This window comes from Dromiciops gliroides, chromosome 4 (genome assembly GCF_019393635.1).
Source record: "Dromiciops gliroides isolate mDroGli1 chromosome 4, mDroGli1.pri, whole genome shotgun sequence".
NCBI classification, from domain to species: domain Eukaryota; kingdom Metazoa; phylum Chordata; class Mammalia; order Microbiotheria; family Microbiotheriidae; genus Dromiciops; species Dromiciops gliroides.
Genome location: NC_057864.1, coordinates 446926281 through 446953877, shown reverse-complemented (window position 1 = coordinate 446953877; position 27597 = coordinate 446926281). Strand labels below are relative to the sequence as shown.

At 36.6% G+C, this 27597-nt stretch overlaps 1 protein-coding gene across 4 annotated transcripts in view; it reads left to right on the top strand.

The window, feature by feature from the left end:
- Positions 1–27597, top strand: part of GDAP2 (ganglioside induced differentiation associated protein 2) — a 66249-nt gene that overhangs the window by 13251 nt on the left and 25401 nt on the right. For all 4 annotated transcript variants that reach the window (XR_006356378.1, XM_044003160.1, XM_044003158.1 and 1 more), the window contains exons 6-12: positions 5625–5701; positions 6323–6482; positions 6957–7113; positions 17582–17658; positions 22898–22974; positions 24407–24546; positions 25475–25529. Coding sequence is in view for 3 of the 4 variants with exons in the window: in XM_044003160.1 (XP_043859095.1) it covers positions 5625–5701; positions 6323–6482; positions 6957–7113; positions 17582–17658; positions 22898–22974; positions 24407–24546; positions 25475–25529 (743 nt within the window). In the remaining variant the exon portion in view is untranslated. The remainder of the gene's footprint in view (positions 1–5624; positions 5702–6322; positions 6483–6956; positions 7114–17581; positions 17659–22897; positions 22975–24406; positions 24547–25474; positions 25530–27597) is intronic.

Sequence of the window (27597 nt, the reverse complement as noted above, 5' to 3'; positions counted from 1 at the left end):
TTTTTAATTCAATTTTAATTTCAATTTCATATCCTATATTGCTCTTTATTTTTTGTTTGGTCATAAATTCTTCCCTTATCCATAGATCTGACAGGTAAAATTTTCCGTGCTCCACTAGTTTGCTGATGGTATCACCCTTCATGTATAAATCATGTACCCATTTTGACCTTATCTTGGTATACAATGTGAGATGTTGGTCTATACCTAGTTTATGCCAAAGTGCATTCCAATTTTTCCAGGGGTGTTTGTCAAATAGTTCTTGTCCCCAGAGCTTTGATCTTTGGGTTTATCTAACAATAAATTACTGTGGTCATCCACTGATCCACCACTGTATTTCTTAGCCAGTACCAGATTGTTTTGATGATTACTCCTTTATAATACAGTTTGAGATCTATACTGCCAGGCCATCTTCCTTCACAGTTTGTTTTTTCATTGATTTCCTTGATATTCTTTACTTTTTGTTCTTCCAGATGAGTTTTGTTATGATTTTTTTTCCTAGCTCTATAACTTTTGGTGGTAGTTTGATTGGTATGGCATTGAGTAAGTAAATTAATTTAGGTAGAATTGTCATTTTTGTTATATAGAGTCTGTCTACCCATGAACAATTAATATTTTTCAAATTGTTTAGATCTATGTTTTGTGATTGTGTTCATAGAGTTGCTGGGTTCATCTTGGTAGATAGACTCCCAAGTATTTTATGTTGTCTGCAGTTATTTTCAATGGAATTTCTCCTATGTCTTGCTGCTGGACTTTGATAGTAATATATAGAAATGTTGATGATTTATGTGGGTTTATTTTATATCCTGCAACCTTGCAGGATGTTGTTGTTAATTATTTCAGCTAGTTTTTTAGTTGGTTTTCTAGGATTCTCCAAGTTTGACATCACATCATCTACAAAGAGTGATAATTTTGTTTCCTCATTGCCTATGCTAATTTCTTTCGATTTCTTTTTTCTTCCTTTATTTCTACAACTAGCATTTCCAGCACAATGTTGAATAATAGTGGTGATAATGACCATCCTTGCTTCCCTTTTGCTTTTGCCTTTGATCTTATTTGGAAGGTTTCTAGCTTATCCCCATTATAGATATTGCTTGCTGATGGTTTTAGACAGATACTACATATAATTTTGGGGTCAGGAGGCGGGGCAGTGAGGGTTAAGTGACTTGCCCAAGGTCACACAGCTAGTAAGTGCCAAGCGTCCGTGCCCGAATTTGAACTCAGGTTCTCCTAAATCCAGGGCTGGTGCTTTATCCACTGCGTCACCTAGCTGCCACTAGATACTACATATCATTTTAAGAAAAACTCCATTCATTCCTGTGCTCTCCAGTGTTTTTAATAGAAATGAGCATTGTATTCTGTCAAAAGCCTTTTCTGTATCTACTAAGATAATCATATGATTTTTGTTGGGGTTTTTTATTGATATGGTCAGTTAAACTGATTTTGTTGTTCAGTAATTTTTCAGTTGTGTCCTATTCTCATGACTTCATTTGGATTTTCTTGGCAAAGATAGTGGAGTGGTTTGCCATTTTCTTTTCCAGCTCATTTTATAGATGATGAAACTGAGGCACACAAGATTAAGTGACTTGCCCAGGGTCACAAGCTATTAAATGTCTGAGTCTAGATTTGAACTTATGAAGATGAGCCTTACTGATTCAAGGCCCTGCACTCTAATCACAGTGCTACCTAGTTGGCCCCAATTATTCTGATAGTTTCTCTAATATTAAACTAGCCCTGAATTCCTAGTATAAATCCCACCTGGTTATATAGTGTATGATCTTTGTGATACATTGCTGTAATCTCCTTGCTAGTATTTTATTTAAATGTTTTGTATTGATATTCATTAGGGATATTGGTCTTTGATTTTTGTTTTTTGATCTTCTGGTTTAGGCTTCAGCAAATTATTTGTATCATAAAATGAATTTCATAAGACTCATTTGCCTGTTTTTTCTAAATAGTTTATACTGTATTGGAATTAATTGCTCTGTAAATGTTTGTTAGAATTTACTTGTGAATCCACTGGTCGTGGGTATTCTTAGTATGTAATTGTTGGCTTGTTCAATTTCTTTTTCTAAGATAGGGTTATTTAAGTATTCTGTTTTCTCTTTAATTGGCAATTTATATTTTTGTAACTATTCATCCATTTCACTTAGATCATCAGATTTATTGGCCTATAATTGGGCAAAATAACTCTCAATAATTGCTTTAATTTTATCTTCATTGGTGGTAAAATTCACCCCTTTGTTTTTGGTACTGGTAATTTGGTTTTCTTCTTTTAAAAAAAATCAAATTAACCAATGGTTTATCTATTTTATTGTGGGTTTTTTTTTTTCATACAACCAGCTTCTAGTTGTATTTTAGTTCAATGGTATTCTTATTTTCAATTTTATTAATCCCTCCTTTGATTTTCAGGATTTCCACTTGATGTCTAATTGAATATTTTAAATTTGTTTTTTTCTAGTTTGGTTTTTTTTAGTTGCATACCCAGTTCATTAATCTGCTTTTTCTGTTTTATAGATGTGTGTTTAGAGGTAAAAAATTTCCCCTAAATATTTCGTTGACTACATCCTCCCATTATTGTCATTCGGTTTAATTAAATCATTGATTGTTTCTGTAATTTGTTCTCTGACCCCTTCTCCCAACACAGTCCTCTCTACTTTATTTATATCATCCCATCATATTCAACTCACTCACATGTCCTCTGTCTATGTATATTCCTTCAAACTGCCCTAATAATGAGAAAGTCCTTAGGAGTTACAAGTATCACCTTCCCATGTAGGAATATAAACAGTTTAACCTTACTGAATCACTTAAAATTTCTCTTTCCTTTTACCTTTTTATGCTTCTCTTAAGTCTTGTATTTAAAAGTCAGATTTTCTATTCAGCTCTGGTCTTTTCATCAGGAATACGTGAAAGGATTCTGTTCTTCTAACTATCCATTTCTCCCTTGAAAGAGTATACTAATTTTGCTGGGTATGGGAGTCTTGGTTATAATCCTAGTTCTTTTGCCTGCTGGCATATATTCCAAGTCCTCCCATCCTTTAATGTAGAAGCTGCTAAATCTTTTGTTACCTTGACTGCAGCTCCATGGTATTTAAGTTGTTTCTTTATGACTGCTTATAATATTTTCTCCTTGACCTGAAAGATGTGGAATTCTACTATAACATTCCTGGGAGTTTTCATTTTAGGATTTTTTTTTTTAGGAGGTGATCAGTGGGTTCTTTCAATTTCTGTTTTACCTTCTGATTCTAGTATATCAGGACAATTCTCCCTGATAATTTCTTGAAAGATGATATCTAGGCTCTTCTTAAATTATTTCTCTTCTATCTGTTTTCCAGGTCAGTTGTTTTTTCAATGAGATATTTTACATTTTCTTCTATTTTTAAATTCTTTTGATTTTTTTAAATATTGTTTCTTGATGTCTTATGAAGTCATTGGCTTCTATTTGCCCAATTCTAATTTTTAAGAGATTCTTTTTTTCAGTGAGCTTTTGTACCTCCTTTTCCATTTGTCCAGTTATGCTTTTTAAGGTGTTCTTCTCTTCAGTGAATTTTTGTATCTCTTTTAGCATTTGGCCTATTCTTGTTCTTTAGGTAGTATTTTCTTCAGTATTTTTTTTGGGGGGGGGGTTCCTCCTTTACCAAGCTGTTGACTCTTTTTTCATGATTTTCTTGCATTATTCTTATTTCTTTTCCCAAGTTTTCTTCTACCTTTCTTATTTGGTTTTTAAAATCCTTTTTGAGCCCTTCCAGTAATTCTTTCTGGGCTTAAGACCAATATACATTTTGCTTTGAGGCTTTGTATGTGGCTGAATTGACATTGTTATCTTCTGAGTATGTTTTGATCTTCCCTATCATTATTGTAACTTTCTGTGGTCAGATTCTTTTGTTGTTGTTGTTGTCTGCTCATTTTTCTATCTTTTTTATTGACTTGTAACTTTATGTTCAAGTTGGGCTCTGCTCCAGGCAGGAGTTGGGGAGGAGGCGTGATTGTGCCATATCTTTTAAGGTTTTCATGCTGCTGATTTCAGAACTAGTTCTGCAGATCTGTAAGTTTTCAGTTCTTCCAAGGTGGTATGATCTAAGGAGAATTGTGGTCACTGTTCTAGCCTGTCCACTGGTCTGAGGGACCACAAGTATGCTTTTCCTCCCTGAAACTATGAATAGGGTCTTGTTCCTGCGAGTGCTCCTCCTTGCCTGGAGACTGCAACCCAGAACCATATGTGGTCCTGCACCCATTGACAGCAAAGGGATCTTTGTAATCTCCTTTTTACCAGTTGTTTGACCCTCTTACCGTCTGTGGTGTGAGCATTCCCCCAATTCAGTTGCCTCTAAGGCCTTTTGCTTTCTTGCTGGTACACAGCCTGCATTGGACTGTACTCTACTCTTACCCAGTGAGACAGACCTTTCCTGCCAACCTTATAAGTTGTCTTGGGCTAGAAAATTGTTTTACCCCCATTCTGTTGTTGCTGCTGCTGCTCCAATATTCATTTTGAGGCCTTATTTTAAAGTTGTTGATAGGGAAGTTTGGGAGAGCTCAGGCAAGTCCTTGCCTTTCCTCTGCCATCTTGGTTCTGCCTCCTCAAAAAACATTTTTAAGTATCTACAATGTCTAAATGCTATGCTGGGCCCTCAGGATACAAAGGCAAAAACAATACAGTCCCAGCTTTCAAGGAGCTTTCTTTGTACTTGGCGGAAACAACATGTACCAGCATATTAAGGGGAAAAAATTATACAAAGTAATTTTAAGAGAAAAGAGCTCTAATAACTGGAATCAGAGGTCTGGGCATAAGTGTGAAGGGCTAGCAGAAAAGACCTCACATGAGTTGTAGCAGCTTACCTGTCCTCTTAAAAAAATTGAATTCTATGAGGCACAGGTAAGCAGGGAATTCATTCTAGACAGGAATGACAACTTGTGCAAAGGCACCAGGAAAAAGATCTTTTGCATACCAGGGTGGCAGTCTAGTTTGATTGGATCAGAGAATATATTAAGGGGGAGGAGTATGTGAAATACATCAGACAGTGCTCTGTAGGGTGTCCCAAAAGTGTTAGTACAATTTTACACTTTAATATATTGAATTTTATCACTTTTATCCTTTTTTTAAAAAAGAAATTTTATCATTTGTTACTCACAAAAACCTTTAGTTTCATTCTTTTTTTTTTTTTTTAAATTTTGTGAGGCAATTGGGGTTAAGTGACTTGCCCAGGGTCACACAGCCAGTAAGTATTAACTGTCTGAGGCCAGATTTGAACTCAGGTACCCCTGACTCCAGGGCCGGTGCTCTATCCACTGCGCCATCTAGCTGCCCCTTAGTTTCATTCTTTATGAAGATTTAATGGCTTAAAACAGCATTAAGAATTTTGGGACACTCTGTATTGTTGAGTTCTTCGGGAATCCCAGTAACTGGATCACGAGAGAACCCTACAGTTCACCCAGAGCTTTTTAGGTAGCTCTAGAATTCTATTCTTCAGGAAGAAATAATCCTTAGAAGCCCACAATTAACCCATGTGTGGAATATAAGTATATATGTAGATTACATAACAAATTATAACCTTATTTAGGGTTGACTTCTCTTTCCACATTATGGTTTTCTTGCTTAGTATAGTCTTTCTAATTCTTTCCCATAGGCACAGTGAGAAGATTCCTAGAGATTCATGGGGAGACCATTGAAAAAGTAGTATTTGCTGTCTCTGAGCTTGAAGAGGTATTTTACTAATTGTATCATATGATCAGAACTCATAAGAAAATAATTATCTTGTGATAGCGTTTGTCTTATCGAGATGAATTTAGAGTGCTGATAACAGACGCATCCTGAACATCTTAATATTTAATACTTACCTTGCCCACTGAATAGGACTGCAGGACACCTATTGACCCTGAAGGAAACTTGTTTTGGAGTAACATTTTGACATTTCAGCTCAATGATTTTAGGAAATGTATCAGTTCAATTTTGGTGTGAACTGGTTTATTAAGTTTGTTTTAATTATAGTTTCATTCAGAGTTAAATTAAAAATTAGTCTTGGTTTAGGAGCAGTTCAAAGTTCAACAGATCATCATAACTAATTATCATTTTTGCTTAATGATCAGTTTCAGGTCTGCTATAGAATTTACACAGATACAAATAGAAACACATATACATAATGCACATGCACACAAAATATAAACATATGTTGATGTGTGTACTCATGAATATGCTGATGTATAAGTCAGTGCCACCCCCTGTAACCTCCCACCTTAATTGACTAGACTTAATATGAAAGCATTGTTCATGTTTGCTTTGAAGAAGTTACTTATTTTCACAATCTGCTTTCCTTCCTGTTCACAGGCCACCTATAGAAAGCTACTGCCTTTATATTTTCCGAGATCATTAAAGGAGGAAAGCCAGTCTTTGCCATATCTTCCTGCAGATATTGGAAATGCAGAAGGGGAACCAGTAGTACCAGAACGACAGATCAGGATTAGTGAAAAGCCAGGTGCTCTGGATGGTGAGTTGAACAATTAGCTCTACCATGGCAACATCTGTTATCTATATAAATCAATACAGAATTAGAATTGAATCAGAAAGGCTACCATCACCTCTGAGAAGCTCATTTATGGTGCACACTAAGCTTTGGACCCATTGGAGAGTTGAGAGTTCTTGGTTACATCTGTCTTTGTGACTTAGACTATTTTGTGATCCTGTCTTCTTGAACAGATTTCATGACTGCCATCATCTGGGAGCTATATTAAACAGGATAACCATATACCTCAGAGTTAGAGTGCTATATTAAGAAGTAATTCATCGATTTTACATTTCTCCTTTTTAGATTAAAATTCTCAGGACAAAGTAACTTTGGCTCCATAATTGAGTCAGAACTTAAAAATATGTATTTTATCACACAGGTATGCTAGTTTTAAAAAGCCCATCTGTACTTTTAGCCTGGTTGCCGTCCTGAACAACACAAATATTGTTATTACAGACAACCTCGAAGAGGAAGATGAGGGCTTGGGAGCTGATCTCTCCTTCATTGGGTCTCACGCTTTTGCTCGAATGGAGGGAGATGTTGATAAGCAGAGACGACTGATCCTTCAGGGACAGCTCTCAGAGGCAGCTCTGCAGAAACAGCATCAAAGAAAGTAAGATGAATGCATCATATGTGACTTGGGTTGGGGGGAAGGCTTAAAGATCTGTACACATACTGGTTTTTCTTGTTTAGATTACTGTTAGTGAGAAAGAAAATAGGTAGTTAACACTGTCAAACACTGCAAAGAGGTCAGGAAGGATAAGAACTGAGAAAAGGACTTTTGGTAACCTAGGAGAGCTCGGTTTCATTTGAGTGGTAGGGATAAGAGCCAAATTATAAGAGGTTAGGAAGTAAGTTAGGGAGAGAAGGAAGCCCAAATATTAGTCGTCTTCTCTTTTGATAGAACCTATGAATGCTCTTCTTCATCCAGTGTACAGCATGCAAATTACTTCTTCCTCATAACAGAAAAATATTTTTCTTGACCTTTGTTAAATGCACTGTCCATGATCAATAGTCCATCATTCCCGTCTTTTAATCTTTGGTCCAGCAACCTAATTGTTATTCTCTGACACCAACTTCTTAACAAGCTATTACTTTTGATACTTGACTTTCTCTTCTGAAACCTCTACCTGCAGTCAGCAGCAGAGAAGAAAGTAGCACCCCATGACCTTTAGGTTTTATTTTCTGCTCAAAGCTTCATAATCCACACAAAAAATATTCTTTAAATTCCTTTTGGCAGGACAGTTTATCTCTACAATGAGTCACCAGAAATGGGTATGGGGGGGGGGGGGCAGGTATTAGATTTGACAGATCTCTGGAAGCTTCACTTTGGGAAGACAAAATACATCCCTATTGCACATTACTGGAGCAACATATGGCTTTTGTGCTATCTCAGCAGGAAAACACCAAGCATAATATATCTTCTTCTTGTGCCCTATACCAGGTGTCCCCTCTCCTTGTTGAAACTGTCCATTCTCCTTATCATCTTTGAATACAATAAGAAATTATTTCTCCCTCAGAGGGTCCAGGTCCACCCTTTTATAACCTTCAAAGATCCAGTGGTCTTTCTTCCTTCTTTATGTAGTATTTTTCTACCCTACAAACTCCTGACATTGGTTTGGATCCTCTTCTTCCTTTTCACATTCTTTTTCCGTATTGTTTTCTTATATAAGCATTTCTTCCATTCTTTCAATCCCCCTGATACCCAAGAAGGTGAAAGGTAGAGGAGTGTTCCTTTCTTTCTTTCACCCAAGTGTATCTTACCTGGCAGTGTTGTGTAATGAAAAAAGTTCTAACCTTGACCCAGGAGGCTTGAGGATTTGAATCCCCTCTTAGAGATGCATCTGTGTGATAACTCAACTTCAGCTTCATTATTTGTGAAACGGTTATAATACTTGCAACTGTTTCACAGGTTTTTCAAGTAAAAGTCTTTGCAAACATTGAAGAATTATATAAATGAGAGTTAACTTCCCAAAAGTTACCAAAAATGCATCTACACTTACTAGCCCACTTATCCAGTTTTCAAGAGGAGGTGTTCACCAGATCACTAATAGCTGACACTAATATAGTACTCTAATATGTGACTAGATGAAATAGGAAAGAGAAGGCATTCACACCCAAATTTTCAGTATGCATAGGTAGAAAGAATATAACATCCCAGCATTCTGTTGTTGATTACAAGAAATTATGCAATTGGAGAAAACATGACAGTCATGGAAATCAGTTGTTCATTATCAAGTAAGGCATCAGACAGGGAGACACACTGACCAGTGACATTCAGCATCGTCCTGGAAATCATATTGTATAAAAACAAAATAAAAGAGTCTAACTTTCTCCTCTTCTTTTTGAAATATATTATGTGATCCCTACCAGCCTTTGCCTTGAATGTCCAACAGAAAGGAGATGAAAAGGGACCTGTCTCCCTTCACTCCCAGTACCACTGTTGACTGCAACCAGGGCAGAGAGAATATGTGCTTGCCTAGATGAGTCTGAGACTTAATTAACCTCAAATCCTGGATGCCTCTTAGGCTTTTCTTTCATTGATCCCAGGTGGTGGTGGTGGTAGGCGTAGTAGTAGGAGTAGCTAACACATATAGTGCCTTATGTGCTGAGCAGTGTGGGAAGTGCTTAGAAATGTTCATCTCATTTGATCCTCACAACAACCATGGGAGGTAGGTGTTCTTATAATCCCCATTTTACAGTTGAAGAAACTGAGTTAGATAGAAGTTATGTGACTTGCATAGGGTCACACAGCTAGTGTATGAGGCCTGATTTGGACTCAGTTCTTCCTTCCTCCAGGCCCAGCACTCTGTCCAGTGCATCTTGGCAGCTCTTTTGTGATCCTGAGAGTTCAGGAGCTCCCAGGTCTGGGTACTTGTTACCTAGCAGGAGGGGATTTTTCACAACAACATCTTGGAGGAGGAAAGACAACCATACCAGAAAGATACTGTAGACAGACAAATGGACCCTGCTGAGACTTAAGAGTTGTGTACAAAGCCCATGTCAAAGTGAAAGTCCATCAGCATTTAGTGTGTGCTGCTTTTGCTGCTGAGGGAAAGTGAGTCCCACAAGAGTCTAAGAAATCTTCACTTTCCCAGCTTAATAGAAGAATTCCTTATTGTTTCATGTTTTAAGTGGTTGTTTGAGTTTTTAAGGTGGTATAGGAAGTAAATGACTGTCTTCTTCCAGGAGGGAGGGAGAGATCTACATCAAATGAAGGGAAATACTTCCTTGACCGTGACATCTTGATGATTACATCCTTCTTAGTTACCTTCACAGTCACTTAAGAAATGAGCCTGACTACCCAGAAAAGACAAAGTGGATAAAAGATAAATGTTGCTTAGATAATGGCATGCTCTTAGATCTTGGACAGATAACTGGAGGTTGAACTTGAAGTGGGCCCAGGATTGAATAGTAGGATCCCACTAGGGCAGTAGCCCAGGATGATAAATGGTCCTAAAGTGCTTGCTAACCCAAAGCTCATACTTGTGATTACATTATTCTCCCTGCAATATTCTATTATCAGACCACTGAAATCACAATAAAGTCTCATTGCAGGTGCCCCAGAAATTAATAGAAAGACACATCCTGAGGATCAGCAGCATATAGTGCGTTACCAATGTTGACTCCCTAGCAAGAAGTGACAAGGACATGTTTAAGGATGCGTATGATGAGTAAAGTAGGTGGCCTTGAACTCATGAAGTGGTTCCTGGAAGACTATGAGCTCCTTGTTATTGGGGGCTGGTTTTGTTTTACTTTGGGTTTTTTGTGCCTTTTTTGAATCCTTAGCACTTGGAATGTAGTAGGCACTTAATAAATGCTGGTTGGTTGACTGACTGTAATTGCCTTACCAAAAGATGAACTATAAAAGTGGAGGAAGTACTCATACCAAGGACATAGACTTCGATATCTAGAGCTGGTAGGGCCCTTCAGAGATAGCCAGTCCATTTCTTAATTTTACAGATAAAGAAACTGAGGCTGAGATGTTAAGTGACTTACCAAAGGTCTGGTGCTATTAAGTGGCACTTTTTTTCACTGCACCTTGGATTCATTGAAGCATCTTATAAATCTCAGTTAAAACTAAGTCAATTTGATGTTTTAAACTAAAAGCATAGGACAGAGGTCTTTGGATCTGGACCATAGTCTTATTTCTGAAGAGACTTCAACTAATCCAGTTTTGGACAAATAGGTGTTGTTTTTCTTTAGGATCTCCAGAGAAAATGCTTTATCTGGTTAACCCATTTGTGGATTAACACCCTTGATATACTAAATGTTTTATAAAGTCCAAAAAGTAAATGGAGATTTCTACAGTGTTTAATGGTGATACACATTATTACAGATGAATCAAGGCAGTTAGTACAAAAATGTACTTTTTGATGAATGTTCTCAGAATTTACATCGCAAGGAAAATAATAATGAAACCTCCTTTTTGGATCTTGAACTGTAATATAGACTGTTAACCCTTCTTTGGGAGTATGTGGGAAGATAGTTTTAGAAGACTCTAAAGACTTACTTGTAGTAAGCGAGCATAATCTAACACATGCATAGTCAAATAGTCATTTGGATCTGTGATCACATCTATGTAAATATTCCTTTCAACATGAAGTCTAGCAGGCCCCTCAAGGCCTGTCTATTGTGTACAACAATTGTCTTCACCCTCCCATAAATTCTTCACAGAAGGTACACCGAATGTATCTTCCTTGCTCTCTTGACATCATGCTGAGCATGATGTCTTTCATCATATGACCAGTTCATCTTTTTTTACTCATACTTTCTTTGGTGACTCCTTTGCTCTGCTTCTCTTTCATCATTTATATTATGTTACAGCCTATTCAATTCAACCTTTCCCTGCCCCCACTCCAATGCATTTTTCCATTGCTCTCTGGATTCAATTCATTTAGTTAATGGGGGATACTCAATTTCCCTCTCTACTGGTTGCATCCTTACTATTTCCAAATATGGCCAAGTTTCTCCTATCATTAAAAAACATTCACTAGCTTTTGTTCTCTCCCTTTCTCAGCCATTGTCCTTGATAAAGCTGTCTATACTCACTATCTTCATTTCCTTTTCTCTTTCTCACTCCTCAACTTTTTGAAATATGGCTTCCTGTTGCCTACAGGATAAGACATAAACTTCTCTAATTAGTTTATACTGCCTTTTACAGCCTGGCTGCAGGCTGTCTTCATAGCCTCATTGGACACTACTCCCTTCTTATGCTCCACAATAGAGCCAACCATCCAGGCCTTCTATTTGTTCCTTTTCTTCATCCATGACACTTAGTGTCCCTCTCTATGCCTTTGCAACAGCTGTATATCTTATGTCAATTATGTTCTCTCTCTTCTTATAGAATTCTTTTTTCTTCAAGACCTAGTCCATGTACATCCTATTGCTTAAAGCTTTTCTTGAAGCCCCCAGCTCCTAGTACCCTCTCTCCCAACTACTCTCTGTATGTCTATTTCATACATATTTGTATTTATCCTCTTCATATTATATATGTGTATACACACACACACATATACACATGTATATATGAAGATGAATACACATGTATTTGCTGTCTCCCTCATTAGTAATGAGGGTAAGCTCCCCAGGGTAAGCATGGTTTCATTCTTTGCATTTATAGCCTCATTGCCTAACAATACTTAGAGTACAGAAGACTCTTAATACATCCTTACTGATTGGTTGTGAACTGTACTGTGCAATATCTCATAGCTGTGCAACATTGATAGAATATTCATAGTAAAAATGTCATTTGGATTCATTAACATTTTCCAGAAGTGATCCAGCCCTCCCTCCCTCCTCCTCCTCCTGTTTAATTTTATGCCTAACTTGTTGTCCATTTTGTCAGTGTCTGCCCAAGCAGATATAATTGTGGACAAGCTCTATAGGTTGTCCATACAACAGCATGTCACAATCTAAGCGATAGGCTATCTTCGTCCTCTTGTTTTTTTTCCTATGACAAGGCATACTCTTTTGAATGACTTTGAATTTCATCCTTTAGGCTCTGCATTACTCTAGGGCTTTATGCAGTGAGAACAACTATTATCCATAAAGAGAATCCCTTAGAAACATCATCTGCAAGGAATCCTTCTTCCATGTAACCTTGACATACCATTGGTGAATATACGTATCCCTGCCTTATGACTAACCTGATATTAATAATTAGCTTTTGAATAAAGTTATCTGTTATCTTTCCAAAAAATCTCATAATTTTTCCATATACATGGGAGAAAACTGATTGAAAGAAAAACCTTTAAGATAGTATTTGGTGCTACCAAATCAAATTTCTTTTTTAGTCATTAAATAATATCAAAGTAGGAATATACTTAATATATTTCATATGCATACTTTGCCATAAATATGCATCTGAATTACTGTTATTCAACAGAAAATATTATTCTTATTAACAGGCTATTTATATAAATTTGCTGAGATATCTTAGAAAAACTAGGCCTTTCACTCTTCCCACCAAAGGGAACATTTAAAATTATTTCTTTAAGTAAATTTGGCAACCCTTTACCATGTCACAGATTTCATATACTTTTGTCTTTTGTTTTTTTGTGAGGTGTTTTTGGTGAGGCAATGAGGGTTAAGTGCCCAGGGTCACACAGCTAGTAAGTGTCCAGTGTCTGAGGCTGGATTTGAACTCATGTCCTCCTGAATCCAGGGCCGGTGCTTTATCCACTGCGCCACCTAGCTGCTCTTAGATTTCATATACTTTTAAAGACAATTGAGTAAACTCTCAATTTTCTCTTCTCTGTATGACATGACCATTATAAATGCTACTTTTTGACTGTAGATATTTTTTATATTCCTGAATCCTCCCAATTTTCTAAGGCTCTCATAGCTTCATAATGCAAATGGAAAAAAATACCCTTACAGTTAGTTACATATGATATATTTCTGTTTGCACACTCAGCAAAATACTTGCTTTAAAAATATGAATGCTACTCCTTAACAATTTATGTTTCACTTTAATTTCACTATTACATGCAACTTTTATTGACATAAACTTGTACATAACCAGCCATTTCTCCATCTTCTATTAGGTTCAATAGACTTTCTGGTCAATAGCACACTCATTTTACCAAATGGATCTGTTCATATAAAAATCCTTAATTCCATCTCCACATTGGTGTGTGTTTTCATGTTTTAGTCACATATACAGAAATATTGAAAGCCTCTAGATGGCACTAGCAAATAGCTTCTTGTGTTGCTGCCACCATATTCCTGGGTTCTTTGAAAGCCTCAAAAATAGGAAAACTTGTTACCATCTTCAACTTAAAAGCTAATAGTTAACGGTGCATTTTTGACCCTCTGCTTGTGTGGTTTTCCCATTTCAAAGTTTTGAGATTATAGAATGTATTATAGATCTTTCTTTTTTTTTTTTTTTGGTGCTAATTTCAGTGACTAGCTGACTGTCCCCTCTTCCTCGAATTCTCTCCCCCTTCGTTTTTTTTCCTGGGTTCCCATCTTAAATCCCACCTTCTTCAAGTATCCTATCCCAGCCTTCCTTAATCTTAATGCCTTCTTTCCAAGATTATCTCCTGTTAGTGTGTATTTTTTGTGTACATAGTTGTTTGCATTTGTCTCTCCTCTATTAGATTGGGAGCTCCTTAAGAGAAGAGACCTTTTTTGCCTTTCTAGCCCCAGTGTTTAGCACAGCGCTTGACATTGTAGTCAAAGGTGTTTGATAAATGCTTCTGGATTTGTTGACTGACAACCTCTCTGAACTTTAGCTTGACCATCTGTAAAATGAAAAGGCTGAACCAAATGACCCTTTTTGTCCCTGCTAGTTTTAAATCCTAAAGTCAAGCAAGTATTTAAGTACCTACTATGTCCCATTTCACCATCGCCAAAGAGAATACATAGTTTCTCTTAATAATTATCATTCTTTTCCCTTTTAAAGAAAAGCTGATTTTAAAATGTCATTGGTGTTAGGAATTTCTAGGGAGGAGATTTCCTTTCTTTTAATATAAGTTGGTGCCTGTTTTGCCTGGAGCCCTATGGGTTTAAGTGATTTGCGAAACAACTAGTGTATGTCAAAGACAGCATTTGAATGTAGATTCTTCTCACTTGGATCCTGGTGCTCTGTCCACTAAGGCCCAGCTCTTGCCTAGCATCTATAGCTTGGTCCCATTTAGTGCAAATAAGGAATCTTCTAAAGCATTTGAATGCACATTTTATATTTCCATTGGCCTGGAACCAGTTACCATATTTTATGTAAAATTATAACTTCAAATAGTGCTTCATGCTAATCAAGACACAAATGTAATAGATGCTTAATAAATGTCAGATTTGAATAGTAATGATATGTGATGTTGACAGTATCTGAGTAGATTATCCCAAATATTTTCTAATTTCCTAAAATGTAAATTTTTTCATCTCCAAAATAAAATTGGTAACTGGTAATTGCTTTTACTATTTATTCCTTTACAACTTTTACTATTATCACTATTTACTATTGTATACTTTTATGGCTAATTACAATTAGTAATTTTCTTAGAAGAAATGAATGTATTTTATCATTAACAGGACTAGATTGGGCCACACAAAACATGATCCTTTTGTCAAAGACTGGTAGTAGTGATTTTTCTTCGCTCCTTTTAAACTTAATGACATGGAAGTTCACAGCATCATAAATCACACTTTGTAGTGTATCATATGTATTTCTCTACAAGACTTTACTAAGCACCATTTCTTTTCAACAGCTGAAGGAATTGGGCATGTTATCTATAAATCTACAGGGAATAAATCTAAGTTCTTAGAGGTTTTATCCATTTGTACTGGTGATTAAGTGCATGATTTGGGGCAAATTGTACTTACTTCCTAGTGCTTAATTTCTCTATCAGCAAAGTGGGAATCATTTTTCTTGATAATAGGATTTTTAGACTCTCAGCTGAAATGTATTCTGTGTCATCATTTTTCCCTTCCTTTGGCACTTCTTAGCAGTTTCAAGAGCCTGATGGCTCTGGTTTATATCATTTGTCACTTTAGAGACTAGAAACATGCCAAAGGAATGATCCTTTAGCCAGAGTTTGTCCCTAGGCCATTTAGCCTAGCACTCAATTTGTTTTAAAAATCATTTTGTTGCTCCACCTTTTAATTTCTCACTTTCTGTCAGTGGTCTTAATGCAGCTGAGACTGGCAGGCTGGAAGAAATGGGTTTATGTTGCACTAGTATTAATAATATCATTGCTTCTACCACACTGAGAAATATTGTTCAGAACTGCTCATCTAAATATTTTTCACTTTTAAAGTTCTTCACTAACTACTGTCTCTATGTGAATAGTGTTTATAGTGTAGTACAATAGATATTGTACATAGGAAGATGTTAGTTAAAACTCAGTAAAGTTTTTTCTTTTTTTTTCTTTTTAGTGAGGCAATTGGGGTTAAGTGACTTGCCCAGGGTCACACAGCTAGTAAGTGTTAAGCGTCTGAGGCCGGATTTGAACTCAGGTACTCCTGACTCCAGGGCCAGTGCTCTATCCACTGCACCACCTAGCTGCCCCAAAACTCAGTAAAGTTTTTAGGCAAGTAATAGAAGCCAATCTGTGTGGATTAATATTTTAGTTACTATGAGCTCATCATCGTGGGTACTCCCTTTAGCTTGTTTCATTGCATACCATCCATGGCATCTCATTCAACTTTTGTTCACATCCTCCTATCAGTCTTACAAAAAGGATTTACCTAACAGGTTTTGTTCCAGGTCTTTTAACACTCTATGAATACCACTGTAGCACTCACACTTGGTTTGTCTATGTCATTTTCTGATTAGACATTCCCTATATGATATTTTTGTTACTTTATTATTTATTACTTTATTATGTGTTACTGCTGACTACCTGGCTTGCCTCTCCGTTGCTTTCCCTCCCATGTTTTTTCCAGATCACTTAAAAAAAAAAAATTTGTCCATCCCTCTATTCCCCATTAAGCAATTTTTTTCAAAAACCCAAATTGTGGGGCACCTAGGTGGTGCAGTGGATAAAGCACCGGCCCTGGATTCCAGAGTACCTGAGTTCAAATCCAGCCTCAATCACTTGACACTTACTAGCTGTGTGACCCTGGGCAAGTCACTTAACCCCCAATTCCCTGCAAAAAAAACAAAACAAAAAAACAAATTAACTCTCTCAACACACATACATGCATATATGCATATAGGTGTATACATGCATATATATGTGTGTGTGTATATATGCATATATATTCACATGCCTATACATGCATACATATTGGTGTGTGTATAGAGGTCTGTCTTTATTACTGCAGTGTTCCATATAAATTCTTATAATCCCTGTTTAAATATGAAAATATACTCCCAAGTATTTTAAAGTTTCTGCGTTTATTTTGAATGGGATTTTTTAATAGTGGGATTTTTAAATAGCTCTTTTTGCTGGCTTTTCTTGATCATAATATAAGAATGCTGATAATTGGTGTGGGGTTTTTTTTATATCCTGCAATTTTATTGAAGTTATTATTTCAACTAATGTTTTAGTTGATGTTTTCATTCATTCTTAATGGTCCTCTTAAGTATACTATCATGTCATCTGAAGAAAGTGATAAAGTTTGTTTTCTCTCTGCATCTGCTTATCTCCAGCATTTCTTTTTCTTGTCTTATTGCTATAGCTAGCATTTCTAGCTCTGTGTTGAATAGTACTGGTATTAATGAGTTTCCTGTTTTCTCCCATCTTACTAGAAAGGTGTCTAACTTTTTTCCATTGCATAGAATGCTTGCTTTTGGTTGCCTGGGAGGAATGTTGTATTTGTAGTTAGAGAATCTGGATTGGAATTTTAACCTTTGTGGCTTGAGACAAGTCACCTTCTCTGGGTCTCAGTTTCCTCATTTGTAAAATGAGAGTGTTGAACATATGACATATCAGATCTCTTCCTTCTCTGATCCTCTGATCTCATAATCATTCCTGTGAAACATTGGAGTTTTGGCTTTTCCTAAGGAATATTTTTTTTTATTAGCAATTTGAGCATGGTAGGGGGAAGCATTTAGTTGAGGGAAACATTTGTAAATTTAGTATATACTATTATTGGATATATTCAAACTAATGGGAATATATCTATTTCTCTAGTTATAATCGCTGGCTGTGTCAAGCAAGAGCTGAGGATCTATCTGATATTGCTTCTTTAAAAGCATTGTACCAAACAGGTAAGTTTAGGTACATGGTGAGTTCAGATCCCAGAATGTTATTGATTATTAATTTTTTTCAGGTCTTCCTCCCATTTATCTCTACAGTGTTTGAACCTTGTGCCTGATTTTTGTATATCATTTTGACCTTCAAATCAGATTTAGCCTGCAAAATGTGCTTTAAGTCAAGCCAGTAGTTACTGGGTGGTACCAGTATTTATCCTCTTAAGCAACCATACCTGATTCTGTTGTTCCTTCTATTATTCATAGTATCATAGGATTCAGGCTTGAAAATACACTCCTGTCTTTCTGTGTGCCTTGTATGCTCAGATTCTTATGAAAATGAATAGCAAGGTAATAAGAAACTACTACAAAGTAAAGACCCCACTGTCTGGTGGTTGCTTGGTGAAAAGAAGAATTCATTTAAAGTCAAAAAATGCAGATTCAAATTTCACTTCAGCTATTTACTAGCTGTGTGACCTTACTGGGCCTCTCTGGCCCCTAGTTTCTTCTTCTGAGAAAAGAGATATTGGAGTAGATTGTATCTAAGGTCCTTTCTAGTGCTTAAATATGCTATCCTAGGCTAACAATTTTAAATTATTTTTAAGGAAAATAATTCCCTTAACTAAAACATTATTCAGAATATGAAAGGTACCGTTGGATAGAGAGTCTGCCTTGGAGTCAGAAATATCTGGGTTCACATTCATTCAGCCTTTGACATTGTCATCATCATTATCATAGCGACTGTTTTTATGGCATCTAAAATGCCAGACACTGTGCTAAGTGCTTTTCAAATATCCGCACAACAACCCTGGCAACTGACTACTGTTGTTATTCTCATTTTATAATTGAGAAATCTGAGGAAACAGAGATTAAGTAACTGGCTCAGGATCATGTAGCTAATGTGTCTAAGGTCAAATTTGAACTCAGGTCTTCTGACTTCAGGCCCAGCTCTCTATCTACTCCACCACCTTGCCTGCCCCTTCCTGGATGAGGCATCCTGAATGTGTGACCTGAGCCAAAGTGTTTAACCTTTCAATGTTCCCAGGAAACATTCTAGAAGTCGCAGAGAATATGCAAATGAACATTGGTACATGGGTTTCCTCACTGGAAGTTCCTCACACCAATTAAATACAGATCCTATATAAAAAATAGATTGATTGATAAATTCAAAGCTTTTTCTACCTAGAACCTTTGAGAAATGTTGTTAGAAGATTCTCTTATAAGTGCCTCTATCGCCCTCCTTTTTTCTTTTAATATTAGACATTTTTACCATTCTAATAGATACTTTCCATTTTCTTTCTTATACTTTTTCTGTGATTTGGATTTTTATGTTTCCATCTTAATAAATTTCTGGTTTTTAATATTCAAGTATATTCATTCGCATCTTTCAGAGTTTACATTCTTTCATTCCTTGCTTTGTTTTACCTTCTTAATAACTTTTTTGTTGTCATTGATAACACTTAATAATAACTACTTTATCTAAAGTGCCACCTTTTCCTGGGTCACAAATCAGGAATTTTAGACTTATATAAGTTATTTTGGCGTAGTCCTGTTGAACAGGAGGCACTCATAGACCTAAAACTGCAAATCTATGTTTGGAATCCCTGTCTGATTCAGAGTCTTTCAGAATACCAAAATAAAGATGATAGAAAGGATTCTAGTGAAGCAAAAGAGGAATAGGGATGAAGAGGCCATCATGGGCAGACAGGGACCACACCGGCCATCAGAGCTTTGTTTTTCCCCAGTTTTGATTTTAAAAGGCTACATACAGAAGATTGGAGCAGGGACGGGTCAGGGTAGCTCATTAAAATAACATGGGTGATCCTGCGGAAAACGTAGTATTTGGAAGACTACACCTTATTCTAGGGAGCAATTGTCAGAGAAAGCCAAGGATGCTCAGAGAAGGATAAGAACCCCTAACCGCTGCTCAGGGGGGGCTGGTGTGACAAGGAGAACTATATGTGTGGTGGCCCTATTACTATCCCAAGTGTGGGGAAAATGAGCTGGGGTTTTTAATATATTTGTTACTTACAAATTAGAAGCTTTAGCACCAGTTTGGGGCATTAAGCATTTATTGGTGCATACCAAGTATTAGTAAAAAGAGAACACCTGGCTCAGAAAGTTAAGAAAAGGCCTTTCTAGCCTAGAGCTGCAGCCTGGCCTGCTTCTTCCTCCAAGTCCTCCACCACCAGCATGTCCAAGAGCCAAACTGAGACCAGGTGGAAGCTTCCTCTGCCTCAGGAGGAGTGGCGGTCCTTGCACACTGCTTCAAGCTCATTGGCTAGTATAACCCACATCCATTGGTTCACTGCACTTGAGGGTGGTCCTTGAGCAGAACATGCCTGAGGTCAGATGAATGATGACAGTTCAGAGAACATCCCCCCCCCCCCCAGGGCCAGTAGGCCCTCAGTCAACTTTAAGTGAGTTAATCAGAAAAGTCAATCCAATCAATCTTAATATAATCTCCCCTCGAGCTGGGCCTTTGGGCTTTCCAAAACCCATTATTTTCTCACACTGGGCTCATAGCACAAGGAGGCTGTCTACTTTTTATTTTCCTTCTGTTTTCCCTCCCATAGAGATTGACTTGAATTGGGAAGAACTGAACAAAAGTGACTGATGGAAAGCCACTCCTCAAGATAAGTAGGGAAATAGTAAGAGGCCTTCAGGCTACTATGAGTTCAGCATCTGTCCCAGATGAGTTACATCCTGGATGCTGAAAATTGGCAGATAGGATTGCTAAGCCATTGTCAGTGACATTTGAAAGCTTATGGAGGAAAGAAGGTACTGCAGAGCTGAAGGGGGCAAATTCCACATTTTCCAAAGTGGGAAAAAGAACAGTCTACAGACGTTAGAACAAAGAGATTACTTTTGATTCCTGGTAAAATTCTAAGAACATATTAAAAAGATGGTCCGTGAACATCTAGAAAAGAAAGCTTTGATCAAAAACACCCAACAAAGGTTCAGCAAAAACAATTTATAGCAGACTGAACTTAATTCATGTTTACCAGGGTCACTAAATTGTTAGGTCAGGGGTCTTCTGGAGATGTAGCTTCCCTATGTGTTTTGGGGTTTTGTTTTGGTTTTGGTTTTGGGTTTTTTTTGGGGGTGAGGCAATTGGGGTTAAGTGACTTGCCCAGGGTCATATAGCTAGTAAGTGTTAAGTGTCTGAGGCCGGATTTGAACTCAGGTTCTCCTGACTCCAGGGCCAGTGCTCTATCCACTGTGCCACCTAGCTGCCCCAGCTTCCTATGTTTTAACAAAGCTTTTGATGAAGTCTCATGTTATTCTTGTGGAAAAAATGGAGAGATTTAAATGATACAGTTAGATAGATTCACTACCAGTTGCCTAAATCCAAAGAGTAGTTGTTAGTGGCTTCACATCAGCTTGAAAGGAGCTCTCCAGTGAAGTACCTGAGGGATTCCAGTGCTATTTAACTTTTTAGTAAATTACTTGGATGAAAGCATACATGGCATGCATGTTAATTTTGCAGATGACATAAAGCTGGGGGGAACAAATCGTGTACTATATGATAAAGTCTAGATCCAAAAAAATATTGACATGCTCGATCTTTGGGCTAACTCTAGTAAGATGAAATTTTAGTAGCAATAAGTATGAAGTCTGATGGCACAGTGGATACAATGCCAGACCTACAGTCAGCAAGACTCCTCTTCCTGAGTTCAAATCTGGCCTCAGACACTTACTAGCTATGTGGCTTTGGGCAAGTTACTGTTTACCTCAGTTTCCTCATCTGTAAAATGAGCTGGAGAAAAAAAAAATGGCAAGCTGCTCCAGTATCTTTGCCAAGAAAACCCCCTGGACAGTATTGACATTAGTCCACAGGGTCACGAAAAGTCAACCATGACTGAATGACTGGATTAAAGACAAAAGTTCTGCTGTACACTGCCCTCATCTGACCAAATCTGGAATGTTGTTTTCATTTCTGAGTGGCCCCCTAATTAGGCCATTGATATGTTGGAGTGTTCAGAGAAGGGCACCCAGGTTTATAAAGACCTTCAAGTTCATGCCCTGTGAGGACTGGTTAAAGGAAATGAAGGTGTTCGGCCTAGAGAAGCTTGTTTGTCCCTAGAAGGAGGATCCCAGAGAAGTTGGTGCAAATTGTAAAAAGGGAAATGTTTGGTCAAGAAAAGGAAAAATGTCCTAAAGATTAGAGCTATCGCAAAATAAACCACTGCTTCAGAAACTAGTGGGTGCTCTCTCCTTGGAGGCCTTCAGACAAAGGCTGGCCAATCACTTAGATGTTAAGGAAAGTGTCCTTTGGGAATGAATTGGTCTGAATGGCTGATGAGGCCTTTTACAACTGTGAAATTCTGTGATTACCTAAACAATTTAGACATTCTAAAAATCCTGTATGTTTGACATGACTTGAAGCCTTTGGCTCCTAAACACTTTGGTCTAAAGAATATCAGTTAATGGAAGATGGTAATTAGAAGAATCCACTAAGTTATATACTATTGCACTCTACCTGGAAGTGTAATTTACAGTTGATGGGGCATAATCTTCAACTTTAAGGTGGCTCTTCTTCCAAATGCAGATCACAACTGCACTCCCCCTCAGAAAAAAAAAATATATAGGTGATCCTTGTGAGTTGCTGTGGCCAAAAAAGGCAGTATGTTGAAGCAGGTGATGAGCATCTGGAAATTTAGCAAGTCTGGCCTCTTAGACAACAGGCATGGCTTCTGTCATAAGAGTCTACACTGAAGCCTTTTGGCTTGACCAGACCTGAGTGAGCTTGTGTCTTGCTACCCTGGCCTTCAGGAGCTCAGGACGATTTCCACACTCCAGGGTTGCATCAGAGGAAACAAGGTTCATCCTCAAAGCAGTAACGAGCTGAAAGTAAGCTGCTGAGGCAGCTCCACAGCACAGGGGTTAGAATATAGCACTTAGGGTCAGGAAGAGTTGACTTCAGATTTTGCCTCGGAACAAACTAGCTTCATGACACCAGGCAAATCACTGGACCTCTCTCTGCCTCATTTTCTTCTTCTGTAAAATATGCTGGGAATTCAGAGAAAGACAGAAGACAGTCCTTGCTCTCAAGGGGCACAAAATCCAATGGGGAACCCAGGATGAAAACAACTATGTACAAGCAAACTTGATGTGGCACCCACTTCACAGGATTGTTGTGAGGATCAAATGAGTTAGCCTGCATAAAACGCTTTGTAAGTCTTAAAGCACTGTGTAAATACTAACTTCTTATTGTTGTTGTTTTTGTTGTTAATGCATAATTCCCCATTTGTAGGTGTAGATAATTGTGGTCGCACAGTCATGGTGGTGGTTGGAAGAAACATTCCTGTAACATTAATAGACATGGACAAGGTAAGCTACAGAAAGATCCTACCTTTTAACTAAAAGTGATGTTTATGGAGAATATATGACTTATAAATTATATACTTATTACTTGTAATATTTACATGGCGAGGTAGCATTGTTTGTCTCTTTGAGGAATAGTTTTTGTGTATGTAAACATGTCAAGTTTGATGTTATACTACAATGAAAATTGAATTATGACGACATTTGCTATGTTATATATAAAAATGCAACTACTTTGCTATTAAAATAAGAAAACAAGCCTATGTTAGATTCTTTTTTGGTTTGTAATTTTACCATCTAATCAGATCTTATTGTCTTAGAAGATATATGATCAGCTCTCAATAATGCAAACAAATGAAAAGGAACTAGATATATGAATAATCCAAAATATATTATTTTAAATTTATATTTGAATTTCTGATGAAAATTCACATATTTGGACAAAATAATATACATATTGAAAACTTGACTTCATAGACATTTAAAAAATTTTATCAATGCATTTATCTTTACAAAATAGTCATTTTCTGTGCTCTCCAGAATAAATTCTCCCTTTTGAAAAAGAAGCCAATACAGAGACTTTATCTGACAATGTCTACAATATTCTGCCCTGTTAATAGGATGCCTCCCCTCCTCCAGGCTAGTTGTTTGATCTTTTCTTGTTACAAAAGGCTAACAAAAACATAACTAGTCAGTATCCAATTCACAATAACCCCTTTAAATTGCCAACCCTTTTGTTTTTTCTTACGCTAGTAAGTCACCCCATATTATGCTATGCCTACCTATGTTGTCTTTGTACTCATTTTAAATATCCTAGTGTCTTTTAAATTACATCCTGTTTGTGATGGAGTATTTGTCTTAATTTGGTTTTGTGACTTCAAATCCTAGTTTTCTAAAGTATTAAAAATCTCAACTTAGGATCTTCAGGTTCACATTTTATTTCAATGTCATTATTAAAGGTATTAAGTAAAAGCCAGACCCAAAATGAACTGATGCCAGTTAGTATGTTCTTTCATAGTAGTAGTTGGTCACATAAGAGTCATATGGACACCTAATAGAAAGGGAGAAAGTTTAAGAGGTAATAAAGAACTAGAAAAATAATACACTGTAGGAAAATGGCAAGAGTAGAATTAGTTACCTTAGATAAGAGAAATGTGGTTAGGGATCTGATAATTCTTCAAATATGTGGAATTGTTATTTCAACACTGATAAGAGATTAAAAAGAAATACATTGTAGTAGTATATATGAGAGTTGTTAAAACACTGGAATAGTTTTCTCCTTGTGGAGATTTAAAAGTAAGCTTGATTCCTATTGGCCTAATTGGGATGACAGGAGATATATACTAGATAACACCTCAAGACTTTTAAGTACATGTTATTCTTTGAAATGGACTGTTTCAAAAATGACCCTTATTTTTCCCCCTTCTATCTTTTTCAGGCTCTGTTATATTTTATCCATGTAATGGATCACATTGCTGTAAAAGAATATGTCTTAGTATACTTTCACACACTTACTAGCGAGTACAATCACTTGGACTCTGACTTTCTGAAGAAACTCTATGATGTTGTTGATATCAAGTTAGTCTCATTTTACTTTTAATGAGGAAGGGGAAGGAGGGTTATTTGGACAGTGGTCCTCTATCTCTGTCTCTCTCGGTCTTCCTCCCTCTCTGTTTCCCTCCCTCCTCTTTCTCCCCTTCTCTCCCTCTTTCTCCCTCCTTTTCTATCTCTCTCCCATGAACTGATCTCATATTATTTTGTACTCTTAAATATTTTATATCCTCCGTGTGACAAGAAAGAAGCATATATCACATAGATTGCATTAACCTCCCTTAATATGAGGGCCTCTTCCCAACATAGAATCCAGAATTTTTACTAAAAATTAAAACTGCAATTATAAAGTCATATTATAATTTTATCGTTTATGTCTAGCATTATTCAGCATGTATTTATTAAGCACTCTTGTGTTCACCTGCAGTTACAATGAAAGGCAAAAGACAATGCTTACTCTCAAGGAGTGCAGTCTAATGGGAAGACAACCTGAAACAACTATGTATGAACAAGCTATACTGACTTTAAGGAGACATACTTTGGGAGATGTCTAGATTTTCACTACTTAAAGTGGTGAAACAGATGATCCAAGGCAGGAATATTATAGAGAGGATTCCTGCATTGGAAGGAGATTGGGACCAGAAGCCTTCTAAGGGCCTGTTATACCTCTTTAAGTATAGCAACATTCACACTAGAGTTTGACAAAGTAGAATCTTCTACATATAGAAAAGTGTCTATGACTGGGGGTACCTGTTGGAGGTGGGCAGAAAGAGGGACAAAAAGATCTCAAAATATCCCTCCATATCATTAATTTTGAGCCTTGGCTTGAATCTCAGTGATGTGAGCCAGAGCTATGAAAAGTTTTTTTCTTTCAGTGTTTAAATGTCTTAAAATATTTAAGAAGATAGTTAACAATTTTATGTGACTCACTGGTCTTTTTCTCTTTTTAAATCAGATACAAGAGGAACTTGAAAGCAGTTTATTTTGTCCATCCAACATTTCGGTCAAAGGTAGAGTATATATATATATATATATATATACCTACAGATATATTTGTCAGTTGATTAAATTGGGCATATTAAACATGTTATCTGCCTATGTTGAACACTGAAATATTTCTTATTATTACTGTTGTAATTGGCACTTTGTTTTCCTTTGCTTCTTAAGTGAACTTTTGTACTGGTTCCCTGCTGTTAGACTATTTCTCTTTAATGCATAATCTGATAATTGACATCTATATGACAACTTGTGTATTTGTGAGTGAAAATCAAGTAATGACATTGTGTTTTCCATATCATGAACCTGAGGTTGGAAATAATTCACAAAACTACATATAAGAATCTGTGTGATTGATTACAAAGTTGGAGACACTAAAGTGTTAGAGAGGCAACATTGAAGAATATACAGAATGCTAAGCATAGAGTCAGGAAGACTCGTTTAAATTAACCTCTGACATTTAGTAGTTCTCTGGCCCTGAGTAAGACAAATAAGTCAATCAATAGGAATTTATTAAGTACTTACTGTGTTCCAGAAACCATAGTGGGAGCTGTGGGGATGTGAGTACAAAGAATGAAACAATCCTTGTTTGCAGGTGAGAGAGAGAGAGAGAGAGTGTGTGTGTGTGTGTGTGTGTGTGTGTGTGTGTGTGTGTGTGTGTGCACGCGCGCACGTGTGTCTACACCTATGCATTTGTATTTTTGTACTGGTACAAAAAAAATTGTGTGTGTGTATATATACATATATACACACATATATATACACATACACACAAAGTATACATGCATATCTACACACAAACATGCATGCACATATACATACATACATATTTAGAAAGAAGCATTTTCTCTCCCAAATTACATTTTTAAAAACTACTTTATATGTATGTATATATGTGTCTATAAAGTGTATGTATATTTATATTTTATTTACAGATAAGAAATCTCAGACTCAGAGAGATTAATGTTTTCATTTACCTCCCCTCAACAAGTAATATCCTCTCTCCCTAATTATATTTTGTTTAACTACTTTGTATAATATATTGTGTATATATTGTATATGTTATATAATATTGTAGTATGTAATAATGCTATCAATATCTCATTGTTACTGTGTGTGTTATATAGAATGGTGTATTAATATATCTATAAAATATGGCAGTATGTTATTAATAACAGAATAATATATTATACAGAGTAGTTAAATAAAATAGAGGGGAGAGGTAATCAGGAAATATCAAATCATTAATCTCTCTGAGCCTCAGGTTTCTTATTTGTAAAATGGAGATAATATTCTCTGTCTCACAAGGTAATTAGAATTAAATGACATAACGTATGGTAAGTGCTTTGTAAATCTAAAAGTTCTATAAATGTTAGCTATTAGATTTCTTTAATCCTTTAAACTGGAATAATCACCTATACTTTTGGACATCTGACCCTGGACTTCAGAAATATTTATTGTAGTCAGACTTGTAATTTTTTTTTCTCTAATTCTGGCTCTTATTTAGAAGACTGTAGTGGTGTAGGACTTGACACAGTGAGCACTATGTCAGGCATAAACATGAGCACTCAGAAGAACCCCCGCCCCCATCTCTAGGGTATCCCCCTTCATTCTGGACTTTGCACCAAACATCTTCCATGAGGAGAATAAATGGCTTTTTCAGTCTTTTCCTTCCCTGTTTTATACCTTACTTGATATTAATGGCATCATCAATAAGGACCATCAAACAAAATTATCCTTTTCATCTTTTAAGGAATCTTGTGTGATTTTGACATGCACAGCAAATACTTTGTTGGAGGAGAACCCTTAAAGTGGAATTTTGATCTACCTATTCAGATGCTTTTTAAAAATACTCAGCAGATAACATGGAGGAGTCTTGTATTCTCTCCTCTTTTCAGTCAGTTGTGTGACCATGAAGATGTGGTTTGCAGTTGTATGATTTGCAAAAGACTTCCTGTAAGGTTTTGTAAACCTTCACTTTCAAGGGTGCTCTTCAGAGATGTAAAGATTATCCTTATAAAATTTTGCCGTGTTAGAAAAATAGGTATGTGAGTTAGTGATTATTAATATTTTCCTAGTCAT